The following is a 17,265-nucleotide window of genomic DNA, read 5'->3' as shown; positions in this document are numbered from 1 at the left end:
TACAGCCCTTTGTTGTAATTCAAGGAGAGACCCTGATCTGAAACTCGTCCTCCTCTGACACTACGTGTTTGTGGCAGCATTTCTGTGCACGTGGGCAGTGGTCCTCTCTAATCCTGGGATCAGGATGACCTTTGCAGGATCATAGCAGGGCCATCTGGAATTCAGGACGGACTTATTCAGAGGTTTTTTCCACTAAATATGCACCCAGACACAAAGATCACAGGAAGCATCACAGAAGGTGTTAGGTAATCTATCACCTTCAGATCTGCCTGAGAAAACAGAAAGCCCAGACTCATTTGATAGGGACAACCTTGGTGCTTGAAAATGTGTATTTCTTGAGTGGCTGTCAATACCCACTCTTATAATCCTATAGTTTAGTAGTCCTAAATATTCATACTTCCCAGACCCTGACTTTCTTTTTCATTAACTTATTTTACTAAAATCTTAACATCTTAGATATCTTTACATTTTGTTTTATTTAATATTTAGATACACATGTTTTGCTTAGCCATAATGATTTAAAATCCTAATTTAATGAACTCAATTTCATGAAGTCTTGAGCATGATTAAATGCATTTTGTCAGCACCAGGCTACTTTCAAAAATGTGTTTAGACTTCTCACCCTGACAACTGTTCTCTTTGCACCTTGCTTTTTAAGTAACACACTTGAGGCGGGTTGACATCAGTCAATCTATATTTGAACAGAAGAGAGACCTTCCTTTGTTAGAATTTCCAGGATGCATCATTTAACTTCAGATGATGCATAAAGCATACTGGGTTGACCCAAATAAGGGCACTGCAATTAGAGCACAAACCAAGGTAAGGGCTGATTCTCTATGGAATAGCGCTTTCCACATATAATCATTTGTACCAAGGAAAGTATCACATTAGGAGATTCCAGAGCCTTATAAGAATTTCAAAATGTAACAAAACAAACATGGAAAATGCCAAATGCCTCAAAGGAAGACAGAATTTTAAAATCTCCCACCTAGATGGCAGGTTGATAGGTGCAGCAAACCCCCATGGCACATGTATACCTGTGTAACAAACCTGTACATTCTGCATATGTATCCCAGAACTTAAAGTATAATAACACGAAATAATAATAAAATCTCCCTTCATGCGTCACTTATAATCTCATCTTATGGTATAAGTGGGGACACTGTCAGGGCTACCCCAGAGCTCATATGACATTATGAAAACGGCACAATTCTGTTTCCTTGGAAGATTAGCTAGTGTTGCAAAGTCATAGAAGTGACAAACCTACAAAATGCTCTAAAATTCTATAGATCAACCATTTACCCTCTCTCGGTCTAAAAACCCAGTAAGACAATAAAATACCACATGCTAACTAGAATGTAAAACAAGAAATTAGTAATTTTTAGTAATGGGAAAGAACTTACATATTTTTCCCAAATAAATATTAATGGTTTCTCTTTTTAGAAAAACTCTTTCTCACTATGGAGATAACATTAGCCACTGAAACATTTCAAGAAAGGATTTGAGGATGACTACCAATAGACATTAATGCTGGAAATGTATTTCCACAGCTTGATTATACACTAAAATAGCAGTACCCAGCTCTAAGTCCAACAGAGAGAACCTAAAGGAGAAAGAAAAGAATTCCACCTCACTTAGTTCATCGATCAATTCTTCCATTACTTTCTTTTAATTTAAACATACATACACAAAGAAAGGTTTCTGTCCTTTAATTTTTTAACAGAATATACAGAGCCACACAATACGATTTCAATTTCAAATTATGGGAGATCACATTCAAATATGCTTAGGTTTGACAAGTTGCTGTTACAATGCTGAGAAATTTCATGAAAAAGGTATTTAACAATTTTTAAGATAATCAAATATCTTTTTGCTACGTGGGCCAATGCATTAATAGTATCTTGTTTAAAAATGCAGTCTTTTAGACTTCAAATTATTATAAAACAATATCAAGATTATGTAGACATACTACCTGATTACTCAAAACTCATTCCATCCTGACGGAGACTGAAGGTAAATGTTATACATCAGAACATTTCATGAAACCACTTCTCCTTTGCACTTACCTATAAAAGTCAAAAACTAAATCACAATTTCCTAAGACATAACTATTTCTAGAATACATTGGTGTCATCATAAAAGACTACTACAAGTAAATTATCGTTTTTATACTAACACATTTTACCACCACACATCTTTCCCAAAAAGACAAAAAAAAAAATGGGAATTTGGATTTCCCTTAACATAATAGAATCTCATACTTTCTGATTTTAATAAACTTCAACTCTTTTTCCAGCAGGAACTATCTACACAGCACAGTGCTCCATATAATTATACCAGTGAGATGTACATTTAGATTTACCACATGACCAACACAGTGGTGCCATACAAAGTTTTTCTGCAGGTAAAAATGCTAAGAAAGGCCACAGTGGACAGCGCCCAACACTGAATACAGTAAATTCCAGGTGCCACTGAGCTTCAGAGACCACAAGTTTCAAATATTTTTCAGCAACGGAAAAAGAAAACAACATTTAGAGAAACATAGAGTAAAAATATATAATTCCACTATCAATAATGTAATTTTCCAGATGGTGTTTCCTTCCTTAAACTGGCAAATCGAGCTTAACAGAAAATTACAGAAAGTGAACAAGATCATAATACAAAAGAAAATCTTCCTTGTTTTCTCATCAAAGGAATGCACTAGGATTCGCACGGGGATCTTTCTGGTTCCTGTATCTGTAGGTCAGCCAAACACCCAGGATCTGGAATGGGGGAAAAAAAAATTGAAGAAAAAGAAAGTAACATTTATTTATATTTATTCAGTTTATCAATAAAATAACTCTGGAACATGTGAATTACTTTGCATCTTTTGTTCAACAGGGAGGGATTTTTTTTCTTTTTGAAAAGAAGTAAAACCACATGAGGCACTCTAAGAAAAAATTAAAACGAACACTGTGGTAAACTGAATGACTGGCCCCGAGGGATGTCCATGTCCTAGCCCCTATAACCTGCAAATATGGTACCTTACAGATTAACAGGGACTTCATGGGTGTGGTTAAGCGGCTCAAGATAAACAGATTATTACCCAGGTGGGCTCAATGACATAATCACAGAGGGCCTTATATGAATGAGGGAGGCAGGAAGGACAGAGTCAGAAACATGGAGAGAAGGCACCGTGATAGCAGAAGTAAAGGGAAACAGAGAAGCTGCAACTCTGCTGGCTTTGAAGATGTAAAAGATGGGCTGGTGATCCGGGCCTCCAGAAGGTGCCTTTATTTTAAACTTTTGATCTCCAGAACTGTAAGACAATACATTTGTGTTGTTTTAGGCAACTAAGTGCAAGGTAACTTGTTACAGCAGAAATATGGAAAACTAAAGTCTCAGTAGTCTAAATAGCTAAAATAGCATATATTTGGATAATTCAGGAATAAACTAGATTCAGTAAAATGTAAGCAACAGCCAAAATCTTAAAATGAATAAATTTTCCAACACAGAAATTTAAAATGTTATAATTCCTACCTCTCTTGGTAGGAAGCGATTGAGCTGTTACTGTGCCATTTCCCACACCAAGTTCACTAAATTGTTAGCCAGTACAGTTTTTTAAACTAAGAAACGTGTGCTGTTTCTATTTCAAAGTTGGTTTATTTTAAATAAATTAAAATTCTAACTTTTTAGACTAAAAAAGATACAAAATTTTAATAGAATAAAATGAATTTTAAACTGTATCTTCCACTTTACACGTGTGCCAACTTTTAACCTAAATTTTGTTTATGTGACTTTGTAGCCACCATTAGCCCTTTTAAACTACTTCTAGAGAATTAGCTAAGTCCCAGATTCTCTCCATTGACCACAATAAGAATCCACAAATTAGGCCGGGCGCGGTGGCTCAAGCCTGTAATCCCAGCACTTTGGGAGGCCGAGACGGGTGGATCGCGAGGTCAGGAGATCGAGACCATCCTGGCTAACACGGCGAAACCCCGTCTCTACTAAAAAATACAAAAAACTAGCCGGGCGAGTTGGCGGGTGCCTGTAGTCCCAGCTACTTGGGAGGCTGAGGCAGGAGAATGGCGTAAACCCGGGAGGCGGAGCTTGCAGTGAGCTGAGATCCGGCCACTGCACTCCAGCCTGGGCGACAGAGTGAGACTCCGTCTCAAAAAAAAAAAAAAAAAAAAAAAAGAATCCACAAATTACTGTAAGGTTCACAACTGGCAGTGTTTATAGCTACAACATGTATGGGCTGGTGGACTGAGGTCTGCAGGTTGAATCAAGGAAAGGTAAGCCTGATTTGAAGATGTGGAAAGTCATCTCTTTTGGAATCCATCTAACGGGGGAAAAGAAATTGATTTAACAAACATAACAAAGAGTTCTTTGTGAAAGGTACCATTCTACAAACTACAAACTCATATAATCCTCCCAACAGCTTTCATAAAATAGATACAATATTGTCATTTTACCAGTGAGGAAACTGAGGCAACAAGAGGTTAAACAGAATAATCACACAGGTCCTCAGTGGTAGAGCCCATGTTCAAACCTGGAGCCCATAAACTACCCCACTTTTGTGGTTTTATTCGGCAATCTGACATGTCACTGGCTGTTCTCAACCACACCAGATTTACAACACGGAAATACTTACATATCTGTTGTTAAACAACTACTTCTTTGAGACCCCCCGCCCCCACGTCAACCTGCCCAACCATCATTTGCCAAAGCTCCCCACCTTGGAAAATTTTGGCACAGGGAGCTTCTGGTCAGAATTTTTGAGGATGTTAATATTTTGACTATCACCCCTGGATATACGCTGAGAGTGTAAATCACAGTCCTTAGGGGAAGCAAAGCAATCAAACATACTAAATACTCATAATCTAAAGCCACATTTTACCAGAATTGTATTCCTCCAACTCGGCTATAAGTGACAGAAGAGGAAAATCTCTCTCCTTCCTTGCCCCATTGTTCAGAGAGGGATGGCAGGGGAGGCCACATCCAAAATGCAAGAAGATCAAAACTGGATAATTATTGAACTTCAAGCTTACAAAAGTGCTCATAACTAAGAGGGCACTTTTCAAAGGTAACTTTGATTAAACATCATCATCAACTATGCGGTCTCTAGAACCTACGCCCAGTGTGCAGTAGGTCACCAAAATATATTGCTCATAACATGAAAACATATACGTAGAAAAATAAAGTATATGTAGAACAGGCAATAAGTTGGTACTCATTTTATTAAATATAGAACAGGCAGAAAGAAATATGCCAAAATATAAGTGATTATTTCTGACTAGGTAATTTTAGTAGCTACATCTAATTTTTCATCTTCATAATTTTTTGTATTTTCTCAAGTTACTACAAAGAACATATATTAATCATCATACCTTTTTTCAGATTCTAAATCAATGTTTCTCTCATGGTTTAGGTTTGTTTAAAGGTATAATAAATAGTTCAAATCAAATCTTTCTATTTCACCTTAGCTGAGAAGTCATCAGCTAAGTAACTGCATCCCTTCAAATTCTGAGAATCTTTGATTCTGTGAAATACTGAGCAAAATATAAACTTGAAAAGTGAGAGAGCCTACCACTATCACTAACCAAAAAATATCAGGTTGCAGAAGTTATAAAAATCTCTAGCCAGGTTTCCAAAGGAGATAGTATGTAAGATATAAAGCAGGATTCCATGAAAGAACACTTTAGAAATCTAAGACTCATGAGTTCTATTTTTAAAGAACTCCTATTTTAAAAAATAGCATAACTGAAGGCAGTGTGATCTGATGACAAGAAAACTGGGCTGCTCAAAAGAACTAAATTCTCAAAATAAATTCCAGATATAAAAAAGAAGCCACGTGGCAAAATTCTGATAACTGCTGACTCTAGCTGGTGTGTGGAGAGACATTACTCACTCCAGTTTTTCTCTATCTGTGTTTTTTAGTTTTCATAACAAAAATCTATGGTTTTTAAACAAAAAAAGGGAAAGGCACAGAATTCTTTTCAAGCTGTGTATCATTTTTCTAGAATTAATGTCACAACCAACTCACAAGTCAGATAGCTCTTTTCTGAGAAAAAGTGAAATGAAAAAATAGTCAGACTAAAAATGGAAGTCAGAGGGAACTTTAAAAAAATGAATACTGGGCCGGGCACAAGGTTGAAGTCGGCAGATCACTTGAGGCCAGGGGTTCCAGACCAGCCTGGTAAATCCCCGTCTCTACTAAAAATACAAAAATTAGCTGGGTGTAGTGGTGCATGCCTGTAACCCCAGCTACTCAGGAGGCTGAGGTGGGAGAATCACTTGAACCCAAGAGGTGGAGCTTCCAGTAAGCCGAGATCGTACCACTACACTCCAGCCTAAGCGACAGAGCAAGACTCTGTCTCAAAACAAATAAATAAAATAAATAAATAAAAATTAAAAATGAATACTAATCTTGGTCTTCTTTTTTCCTATGCTGTTAATGACAGCCAAATGTGCATATTTCATTCCTGATGAGGAAAAAAAGAAACTAAACTTGAATAAAATATATGATACACATATATATATATATAATGTACTATATATTAATTGCATATTATACACAGTACATTATACACATATAGACATTATGCATAGGTTTTAGAAGGCTAGGAACAGGGGAATGAAAAATGGTGTAGGAAGGTAATTTTTCAAAGCATATCTTTTTATGTAAGTATGTCTGTGTATTATAGATATTAACATACATATTAAAGAATGTGAATCTCCTACCTTTTCCAAATTAAATTTAAAATTATAATTCATCATATAACTCTAGAAATAGAAGAGATCCTAGATATAATTCAGTCTAATCTCACTCATTAGTTCATTAAATTTTACACAAGAGGAGACGGATCAAGCATTTCACCCGGTCCTAAAGTTGGCGCTATTAATAGACTTGTAAGATCTTCTAATTCTAAACCAAGGTTCCTCTTTTTACAGTGCTAGTTCTCAATGAAAATGCTCACTGATAACATTACAAGAATCAAGGCTCTTTGCCATACAAAACAGAAACCTCTGTGACAAATGAGGAAAAATATTATTTGCACATACCTCTGTAAAACTGAAAAACAGGCCAATGCCACCAACAAATCTCAAAACCTCTCCAGCATATTCTCCTATGATTGGAGCACACGGCGAACACGGGTGGCCACTTTTAAAACAGCTCTGCACCAATTAAAGTAAAAAACTTTTACCTCAAAATACATTCATAAAAAGCACATAAAAACTGCATACACACAAAATTAATGTCTAAGAATATTATATCCAATTTGAGGCCTTAGTTTTTTAGTGTGCAAATCTCTAAGATGGCCCCCAAGACTCCTGCACTCCCACCCCAACGGTGTACAAACCCTGTACAATCACTGCTCTTGAGTATGGGTGGAACTTGTGAATATGATAGGACAGTCACTTCCGTGTTACGTTACATTAGATAAGACTCCATTATGCATTACATAAGACTCCATCTTAACAGAATGGGGAGATTCTCATGGTGACTTTGATGCTGCCACATTGTGAAAGAGTAACATAGTCCCTAAGAGCAGCTTCTAGTTGCAGAGAGAGACCTCCAGCCAACAGGCAGCAAAAAAAAAACAGGGGTGCTCCCACAGCCACAAGGACTGAATTCTTCCAATAACCACTAAGCGTGGGGAGAGGACCTCAAGCTTCAGATGAGGCTGCAGCCTCAGATGGGACACCTTGATTTCAGCCAGGTGAGCAGAGGACCCAGCCAAGCCTGACTCAGGGAAACTGTGAGATAATAAATGGGTATTTAAAGCCACTAAATGGATATTAAAGCCACTAAACTGTAAAGCCAGTGTGTTTCTATTGCTGTGTAATAATGTGTTATGCAGCAAAAGAAACATAACACAGACCCCATACAAGGAGATAATCTCACAAAAGAAGCCTCATTGAGGAAATATTCAGCTTAGGGCTCAGGGAGGTGATAACAGGAGTTTCCCCAAAATATGAACACATGAACTGACCTAATGTTATTTCTTTAATAACTTGTTCTATGAAGAGAAGGATGGGAAGAAATTAGGGACAATAAACCATTAGCATCTGTGTCCAACAGGGCCTTGAAATTCTCAGCACTCTCTGGAGTGGGTATTTGAGAACAGGCAAATGATGTAACAGAGGACATGGAAATATAATGTAAATATATATATATAAAATAATTCTGAAATACAACTCAGCATCAGAAAGTCCATTTCTTCCATGTTAATCATTATTTATCTGTATGTAATACATTTCCAAAAACATATAATATACAATGTACTTACAGCCAGACAGGTGTCATTTGGGTTAAAACTTCGGAACCCACAGCAGTTTAGATTTCTCTGGATGTCATTTCGAGCGCTTGCCGTACTGTTCCAACCAACTTCCAGAAGCTGACCCTAGCAAATGTATTTAATATATAAAATGTGTCATCCCTGCAGAAAATGTATAAAGCTGGAGCCTGTAACTTTTAGTACTGTGTACCTAAAATAATTTTTATTTTAAAAATCAGTAAAACTTTTCAAAGGCTTATTCCTTAGTTTGCAGCAAAAATTAAGGCACTCTTTCTATCCCAAGGATGAAAAACTCCTAATTTTTTACATGCATTTAAAAGAATTTACATGCAATTTAAAAGAAGCACTTGATTCAAAGGCATAATTCTCAGAGTGTTAACAAGGCAAAAGTTCTGTTGCTCCATGACAGAAACCTGAATTTGTCTACAAATTAGAGCTTGAAAACAGTCATTGCTAGAACGGAGCCGCAAACATTCTGGAGCAAATATTTCATTGCATAATGGTGGGAAAAGATTGGGGGAACATCTTATAGCCATAGCACTTTTTACCCAGTGAGAGCAAAATCCGATTTAAAAGATACAGAAAACAGTAACACCTGATGGTGTCCGGCTCCAACCTGCTGCACTAATGCAAAGGCAACAAGAGAGTTTTGCTATCCAGAGTGAAGGTGGCATTCTGCGCAAGATGAAATTATTTTATATTCTAATCATTGCTCTCCTTTTTTTCATACTCATGCTATGTTGTATAATAAAGTAGAAGAAAAAAGTCTTAGCTTACCTGTTGCTCCTGGTTCAGGGCTAAACAAGCACAAGATACAGAAAACTGAACAATAAATACAAGTAAGAGAATAATCATATACTGAGAGTTAGAAGTTAAGGATACTTCTAAATATTCTTAAAATGGCATAAAACAGAGGTACAGAGGTACCAACAACTTTAGATTGCACGAGAAGCAATTAACCCAGAATACAGAACAGACGGCACTTAAAGAAAGTTCAAAAAGGATACACATATTATTATTTTGGTAATACACAGTTGCATCAAATTTATATAGAAAAATACTAGTCATGATAATTACATAACTAAAAATAGATTAGAATTTCATTCAGAATAAAATAAAAATTCTTACATATACAAAACAGAAAGAAGTATAGATAAATACATGTAAGCTTTTTTTTTTTTTTTGAGACGGAGTCTCGCTCTGTCGCCCGGGCTGGAGTGCAGTGGCCGGATCTCAGCTCACTGCAAGCTCCACCTCCCGGGTTTAGACCATTCTCCTGCCTCAGCCTCCCGAGTTACTGGGACTACAGGCGCCCGCCACCTCGCCTGGCTAGTTTTTTGTATTTTTTTGGTAGAGACGAGGTTTCACCGTGTTAGCCAGGATGGTCTCGATCTCCTGACCTCGTGATCCGCCCGTCTCGGCCTCCCAAAGTGCTGGGATTACAGGCTTGAGCCACCGCGCCCGGCCACATGTAAGCTTTTTAATATTAAGTCTAAAAAACACTGAAAATCTCAACCAAACATGAATGTGTAAAAAAGGGCCTAGAAGTCACCAAATCAATTCAATTTAACTCTGAATTTACAATACATGATAAATAGGACTACACTGAACTTGCAGAATATATTCTTCAGGATGTCACAAGGGCAGCGTGAGAATATGAAAACATACAATAACATTACCCTAAGAAATGTTTCAAACAGTTCTTGAACAAATATGCATAAGGCTTGCTTGGAGTTGCTTTCTGGCAATAAATTTCCTAGTGATAATATTAAATTAGTTGTAACCATCAAAATAGTCATCAAGGGTAAAAATCTTGATTTTTAAAAAGGATACAAAAAATAGCAACACCTGATGATGTTTTACAGCTCCAATCAGTCCCACTAAAGCAATCAGGAACAAGAAGATGCCCACTGCAATGACCACGCCGACCACTCGGAGGCTGGAAATCAGCCCAAAGCCAATGCCCCACGCAGCGATTCCAATTAGCAGCAGACTAACCAACTGCAAAAACACCCGGGGACAGGGGTACAGGACAAGGGAGAAGACAGAGAATGGGGAAAACGCCAGTTAATTAAATATCAACAACATCCTTCAGGCACCTACTTAGTCTCTTACAAATAAGCACCTAAAACTCAATACAAGAACACACACAAGATCTCAGTAGGCAGTATTTTCTTAACAACTTACATTAATCCCCAGTCGTGCTTTATTCTTGCAAAAGAAAAAAAAAAGACTAGTATACTAACACCCAAAATTCTCACAAAGCCTCAGAAGTCATCTGTTTGTAGAGCCTAAATGCATGCTACTTAAGATTTTGAAGAAATCATACATGCAAAAACTTCTAGATGCCAGTCTCAGTCCAACATATTGATCTCTTCAAATGGACATCCCCTATCTTTCCTTCAAAGCCCAAATGCACTGTAATTTTCTCTGTGAAGCCCTCCTAGTCCCCAATAGACTAAATAAATCCCTCCATTGTCTGGTCGATCTCTGTTCCTGGAACATGGTTCTCTCGTTCCCTTCATCACACACTGTGTTTCCAAGCTTGACTCTCCAGAAGACTGGCAGCAACTTGAGAGCAAGGACCCACATCTTTTCACCTGGCTATATAGTCCCAGAATCTATCACAAGACCAGGTCCCTGGGGAATACTCAAAAACTGCTCATAGAATTGCTGCTGAAATTAATTGCTTTAAATGTCATCATCTATTTTATTAAAAATCATATATAGACAGATCATTAAAACTCTTAGCAGAATAAAAAGAATGTAAGAGACTTTAGCTATTTAAAGTGAACCAGTATTCTGAGCAAAAAGAAATTATTTGATATTCCAATTGTTTTACCCATATATTTATAAAACAACACTGGCTGAAGAGCACATGCCTAGTGGTTATGACCTGTAAAACTCAAAATGACATTACTTCTTTAAAATCCCACTTAAAAATAGTATGCCACATAAAGATGATAATTCACTTATAGAAGATGAAGCTTACATAGATATTAGGGGAGGAATGGGGGACAGGTTGTGGAACAGGAAGGAAATAGTATATTCACTTCAATCGTGGATCAACCATTTTCTGGAGCAATCTGACAGCATAATACTCAATTAGGAAGAATCAAAACACAAAATATCTACTTTCTAGCACCATTTAAAGGCCTGATAAACTTTGCTTAGAAATATAAACATAAATTACCACTTACTCAAATGGATCTTTTTCTGCTCAAATGTATAAATTTTCATATGTAATATAATAGTTTATCAGGCAAATTTAACATCTACTGGTATAGTAAACCTTCTTACATATGTAGAGATACAAGCAAAACTGCTACATGAGTGTCTATTTGTACTCTTACAGAAAATTTATTTTGTATTTTTTTGCCAAAGAGACAAAAATGAAAATAAAAGGAACCATCTACAGCATAATAGAATCAAATTAGAGAGTTATATGGACTTGGTGGGCTCCACTGCAGTTGGTACACTCAGCAAGCTTTTCTTTTCAGAGGGACAAGGAGAGGCAAAAGTTTTCACAAATTTTGCCACTCAGAAATTCACCTAGTCCTTCTCATTTTCCCAACTGCTCCTTATCAGCAGGCCCATTTGCCTCTGTTTCATTTTATCATACACACTGACAGTCTTCTCACAACTTCAAACAGTCTTGGACTGAGAAAAAGTCCTCTGCCCCTTCACAAGTAAGCTTATTTCTAACTCTGTGGCATTCAAATTTAACACATTTCCTTTCGGGAGCTGTACAAGACAGAAGCCTGAAGGAGGTGTGAAGGAAGAAAGGAGAGCTGGATGATGCGCGGCAGGAGGGCTATGCTTAGCATCCTTGCTGCATCATGGTACCAAACACTGAAGACGGTCCACATGTGCAAGACATCAGAGCAGCTTGCTGTATTTCTGTTTCCAGAGAAACAGAACCAATAGGAAATATATCTATATCTATATCTATCTGTCTACTGAGTGAAAAACCAACAGTGAAACAGACAGAGACAGAGAAATTTTAAAGAACTGGCTCACATGATTGTCGTGACTGGCAAGTCAGAAATTTGTAGGGCTGGCCAGCAGGCTGGAAACTCAAGCAGAATTCCTTCTTCCTCAGAAAATCTTAATCTCTGTTCTTAAGCTCTTCAACTGATGGGATAAGGCCCACCCACATGATGGAAGGTAATATGATTTAAAGTCAACTGACTGTAAATGTTAGTCACATCTACAAAATACTTTCGCAGCAACATCTAGTCTAGTGCTTGACCAAACAACTGGACACCATAGCCTAGCCAAGTTCACATATAAAATTAACCATCACATTTGCCAACATCCAAGTCCTGGGTGTGATGCATATCCTAATTCAGTTAAATTCACAGGGAGAACTACATTGTATCCTTTAAGTCTTAGAGCCAAAAAGATAAGAAGCATAAACAACCTGGTATTATTAATAAAATTCTTCTAACCCCATAGTTCTTTAAGATCTTTAAAAGATTTTTTAAATCCTTTTGGGAATTATACTACAACCTTACCATATTACTGAAATTCTTAAATATGAGAATATTAAACGTTATACATGCTTAAATGTTAAATTAAAAGTTAATTATTCATCAACAAGTACTTGATGCTGACTATGTATTAAACACCAGAGACAAGACATCCCTATTAGAACAGGGCTTGGCAAACTTTCTCTGCAAAGGGCCAGATATTTATTATCAGGCTTTGCAGATTACATGGTCTCTGCCACAACTATTCAACTCTGCCACTGTACACAACAGCAGTGACAGACAATATGTGAACAAATGAGCAGGCAGGGCTGTGTTCCAATAACACTTTATTTATACATAGCAAAATTTGAATTCATATAATTTTAATGTATCACAAAATATCATTCCTCCTTTTTTTTAACATTCAAAAATGTGAAACCATTCTAAGCTAGCAGGCTGTATAAAAATAGTCAATGAGATGGATCTGGCTGTGACCTACAGTCTTTGGACCCTTGCTCTAGAAGTCAGTATAGAAGAAAACGAAAAATTACAATAGGACAAATAATTGCTACACCAGAGATTATTTATAAGGTGAGTCAGAGTACAGAACAATAATCTCCCACACACAAAAAAAAAAATCCAGAAAAATAGAATAGGCCAGCTGACCCCTCTGTGAATATAACCTTAAATAGTAAAAGAATAAATTTTATTTTATTTTATTTTATTTTATTTTATTTTATTTTAATTTTTTGGAGACAGAGTTTTGCTCTTTCGCAATGGTGCAATTTTGGCTCAGGGCCACCTCCGCCTCCCGGATTCAAGTGATTCTCCCACCTCAGCTTCCCCAGTAGTTGAGATTACAGGCATATGCCACCAGGCCCAGCTAATTTTTGCATTTTTAGTAGAGACGGGGTTTTACCATGTTGGCCAGGCTGGTCTCGAACACCTGACCTCAGGTGATCCACCTGCCTCAGCCTCCCAAAGTGCTGGGATTATAGGCATGAGCCACCATGCCTGGCCAAGAATAAATATTATCATATATGGTAAAAGATGGAACTAAATTAAAGATCTTTAAAGGAGGTGCTTATCCTAGATTATGAGGTGGGTCCTAAATGTTGTATCCTTTTATGAGGTGGGCCCTAAATGTCATAACAGGTATCCTTAAGAGAGAAGCACAGGGAAATTAGAAAGAGAGACACACAATGTAGAAAGTTACATAAAAAAAAGAGGCAGAGGCCGGGCGCGGTGGCTCAAGCCTGTAATCCCAGCACTTTGGGAGGCCAAGACGGGCGGATCATGAGGTCAGGAGATCGAGACCATCCTGGCTAACACGGTGAAACCCCGTCTTTACTAAAAAATACAAAAAACTAGCCGGGCGAGGTGGCGGGCGCCTGTAGTCCCAGCAACTCGGGAGGCTGAGGCAGGAGAATGGCGTAAACCCGGGACGTGGAGCTTGCAGTGAGCTGAGATCCGGCCACTGCACTCCAGCCTGGGCGATAGAGCGAGACTCCATCTCAAAACAAAAAAAAGAGGCAGAGACTAATGCAGCCACAAGGAATGCCAGCAGCCACCAGAAAATGAACGACGGAAGAACAGATTCTCCTTGAGGTCCCTGAGAGAGCCTGACTCTGTGGACACCTTGATTTTGGACTCCTGGTCTCCAGGTCCAGAGAGGATAAATTTCTGTTGTTTTGAGTCACCATGTTTGTGGTAATTTGCTACAGCAGTCCTAGAAAAGAAATACAGAACAATTCACCTGTTTGGAGTTTGACAAATCAGGAACCTCTCACTCTTATAGAACCTGCCTGGAATCTTACCATCAGTGGAATCCTTACCATGTAGCTGGGGTAAAGTGTTCTGGTGCCCTCATCAGCATCCTCCTAGGAAAGCAAATACACTATTTGCCTCATCGTTTCGGCAAAATGAGGAAACTCTTCAATGCTCACTCAGTTGCCAACTAATAGGCTCATTAATAATGAGAATCTATTAATGTAAATGTAAACAAAAAAAAGATCTCTACAACCAAAAAGAGGGAAGAGAGCACTAGTTTAATTCTCAGATTAGGCATTATGCTATTATTGAGAATGTTATCTAGAATATTCACAAGTACCTCTGTTCTGTTTTTTCTTTTCCTGCAGACAGGGTTTGAAAAAAAGAGGCTGCTTCCTTCTATATAACCCTCTGTCAAGGGCATTCCTCACCAAGTTGATTCTGCTGTGTCTTCGATATAATTTTCCATCTACCCTAATTACCACTACCAGGCAGTCCTCTAAAACCATCAAAGAGGGTTTCCTATCGCTGCTTTTCCAAATTAACACAAGTATAGTGGCTTAAAACAACACAAATGTAGTGCCTTACAGTTCTGGAGGCCATGTTGGTCAGGTTGTGCTCCTGAAAACTGCAGAGGGAGAATCTGTTTCCTTGCTTCGTCTGGTTTCTGGGGGTTTTCCGCATTCCTTGGCATATAACCCCTTCCTCTGTCTTCAAAGAAAGCAGCATACCATGTTCAAACCCCTCAAATATACACATCCTTTTTTGACTCTGACCCTCCTTCCTCCCTCTTCTAAGGACCTGTGTGATTCCATAAAGCTCACCCAGATAATCCAGAACAATCTCCCCATCTCAAGATTCTTCATTTAATCACATCTTCAAAGCCCTTTTAGCTACGTAAAGTAACGTGTTTGTAGGTTTCAAGGATTAGGATATGAATGACTTTTTGGAGTGTGTTAGCCCACCACAGAGGGTTATTGGAACATGGACAACTGAGCTACCATAGAATCTTTTCAGCTACAAATATTTTAAAACACTGAAAAGATTGTAACATTTTATTTAAATATGTAACTGAGCACAGAAAAACTATGGGAAATTCCTACAGGTCAGAAATGAAAGGAGAACTGAAAGCTAGAACTGCAAGCATACAGCTGGTGCTCTGGGGTCCCATGAGCAGGTGGGGAAGGAGTTCCTGCGTCAGAACAGTCCCTAATGGGAATGGATTTAGGTTTCGTAGCAGAGCTAGGAAGTGTAACTGAGACTCTTGCATAACTGGGATCTCCAAAAAGCTGTCTTTTTAGTGTCAGGGGTTAGAGAAAAACCACAACAATCTATCCAGAAAGATAGCAAAGACTTGTCAGTCTCTTCAAAAAGTCTGCAAGAAAGAGAAACACGAGCCTATCAAACAAGAGCCTATCATGCCCATGCTTGCAGTCTAAGAGTGCACTGCCTCAGGCATGCAGGAATCCTCAAGACAAACATTTCAAATAAAAGCTGATGGCACCTGGTGGAGAAAAGCTCATAAAAGCATATCCAAAATTTGCTCAGGATGGACCCTTCCAAATCCCAGCCCTTACAGGATTTCCAAAGAAAAAAATAAAAACATTGTGCCAATCAATAAATCACAAAATGACTAAGAAAAGAATTTACCATGAGAGAGATATGACAAATATAACAAAAGAAGGATAAAAGCTCCCAGGAACTTGAGATGACAGAACTAACTGAAGGAGACTAAAAACAAAACATTTTAAACTGACTAAAAAGATCAAAGGGGCTGGGCGTGGTGGCTCACGCCTGTAATCCCAATACTTTGGGAGGCCAAAGCAGGCAGATCACTTGAGGTCAGTTGTTCAAGACCAGTCTGGTCAACATGGTGAAACTCTGTCTGTACCAAAATATTTTTAAAAAACAGCCAGGTGTGATGGTGGGCGCCGGTAATCCCAGCTACTTGGGAGGCTGAAGCAGGAGAATCGCTTGAAGCCGAGAGGCAGAGGTTGCAGTGAGCAGAGATCGTGCCACTGCACTCCAGCCTGGGTGACACAGTGAGACTCCATTTCAAAAATAATAATAATAAAAAATTTAAAAAAAAATTAAAAAGAAAAAATAAAATAAAAAGTTAAAGGGGGAATAAAAACTATTAAAAAATGATATTTTTACAAAGGCAAACTTAAAAAAGAGCCACATAAAACAAATCCAATGGTAGGAGAAAGAAGAGAAACTTACAATAGAAAGAATACATAAAGCTTCATTAAAGGAGAAAAAAGTAACAGCCCTTGGCAAAATTATTTAAGAGAAAGATTAATAATAAATCCTTCCAAATTTTTAAACTGATAAATATCTATCAAAAACCCAAAGCAAAAATCAAACTTAGTGACAAAAGACAGGAAAGATTACTCTAGCCAACAGAAAATTAAAAATAAATCGTAAACATTTTCTCCAAAATTCAGGAATAAGACAGGGTGTGGGCTTTCACCACATCTATTCAGCACTGTAGTGGGGTTTTAGACAACTAAGTGTAAATACAGAAGAACAATGGGAGGAGAGAAACACAGCTTTCATTACTCACAAATTATTAGGAGTATCTACAAAGGAAATCCAAAAAATAAAAAAAAATTAAAATTGGTAAGAACCAGCAAAGTTGCTAGAAACAGAATCAATACACAAAAATCAACAACATGCCGATGCACCAAAAAAATTTTTTCATGTACTTTTTAGTGTATAATTTTTAATATGACCTCAAA

The 17,265-nt window shown here is 37.7% G+C and overlaps 1 protein-coding gene across 1 annotated transcript in view; it reads right to left on the bottom strand.

The window, feature by feature from the left end:
• Positions 1–1,646: 1,646 nt before the first annotated feature.
• The window catches only part of TSPAN13 (tetraspanin 13), a 32,117-nt gene continuing 16,498 nt past the window's right edge, over positions 1,647–17,265 (bottom strand). Inside the window, exons 2-6 of the mRNA XM_010357664.2 lie at positions 10,116–10,283; positions 9,060–9,140; positions 8,274–8,387; positions 7,045–7,158; positions 1,647–2,762 (exon numbers count right to left, since the gene is read on the bottom strand). Of these exons, the coding sequence (XP_010355966.1) occupies positions 2,688–2,762; positions 7,045–7,158; positions 8,274–8,387; positions 9,060–9,140; positions 10,116–10,283 (552 nt within the window). The 3' untranslated portion in view covers positions 1,647–2,687. The remainder of the gene's footprint in view (positions 2,763–7,044; positions 7,159–8,273; positions 8,388–9,059; positions 9,141–10,115; positions 10,284–17,265) is intronic.

The sequence above is a fragment of the Rhinopithecus roxellana genome, chromosome 6 (assembly GCF_007565055.1).
Source record: "Rhinopithecus roxellana isolate Shanxi Qingling chromosome 6, ASM756505v1, whole genome shotgun sequence".
Taxonomy (NCBI): domain Eukaryota; kingdom Metazoa; phylum Chordata; class Mammalia; order Primates; family Cercopithecidae; genus Rhinopithecus; species Rhinopithecus roxellana.
The sequence above is the reverse complement of the archived record's forward strand: the minus strand, read 5'-3'. Positions and strand labels throughout refer to the sequence as shown.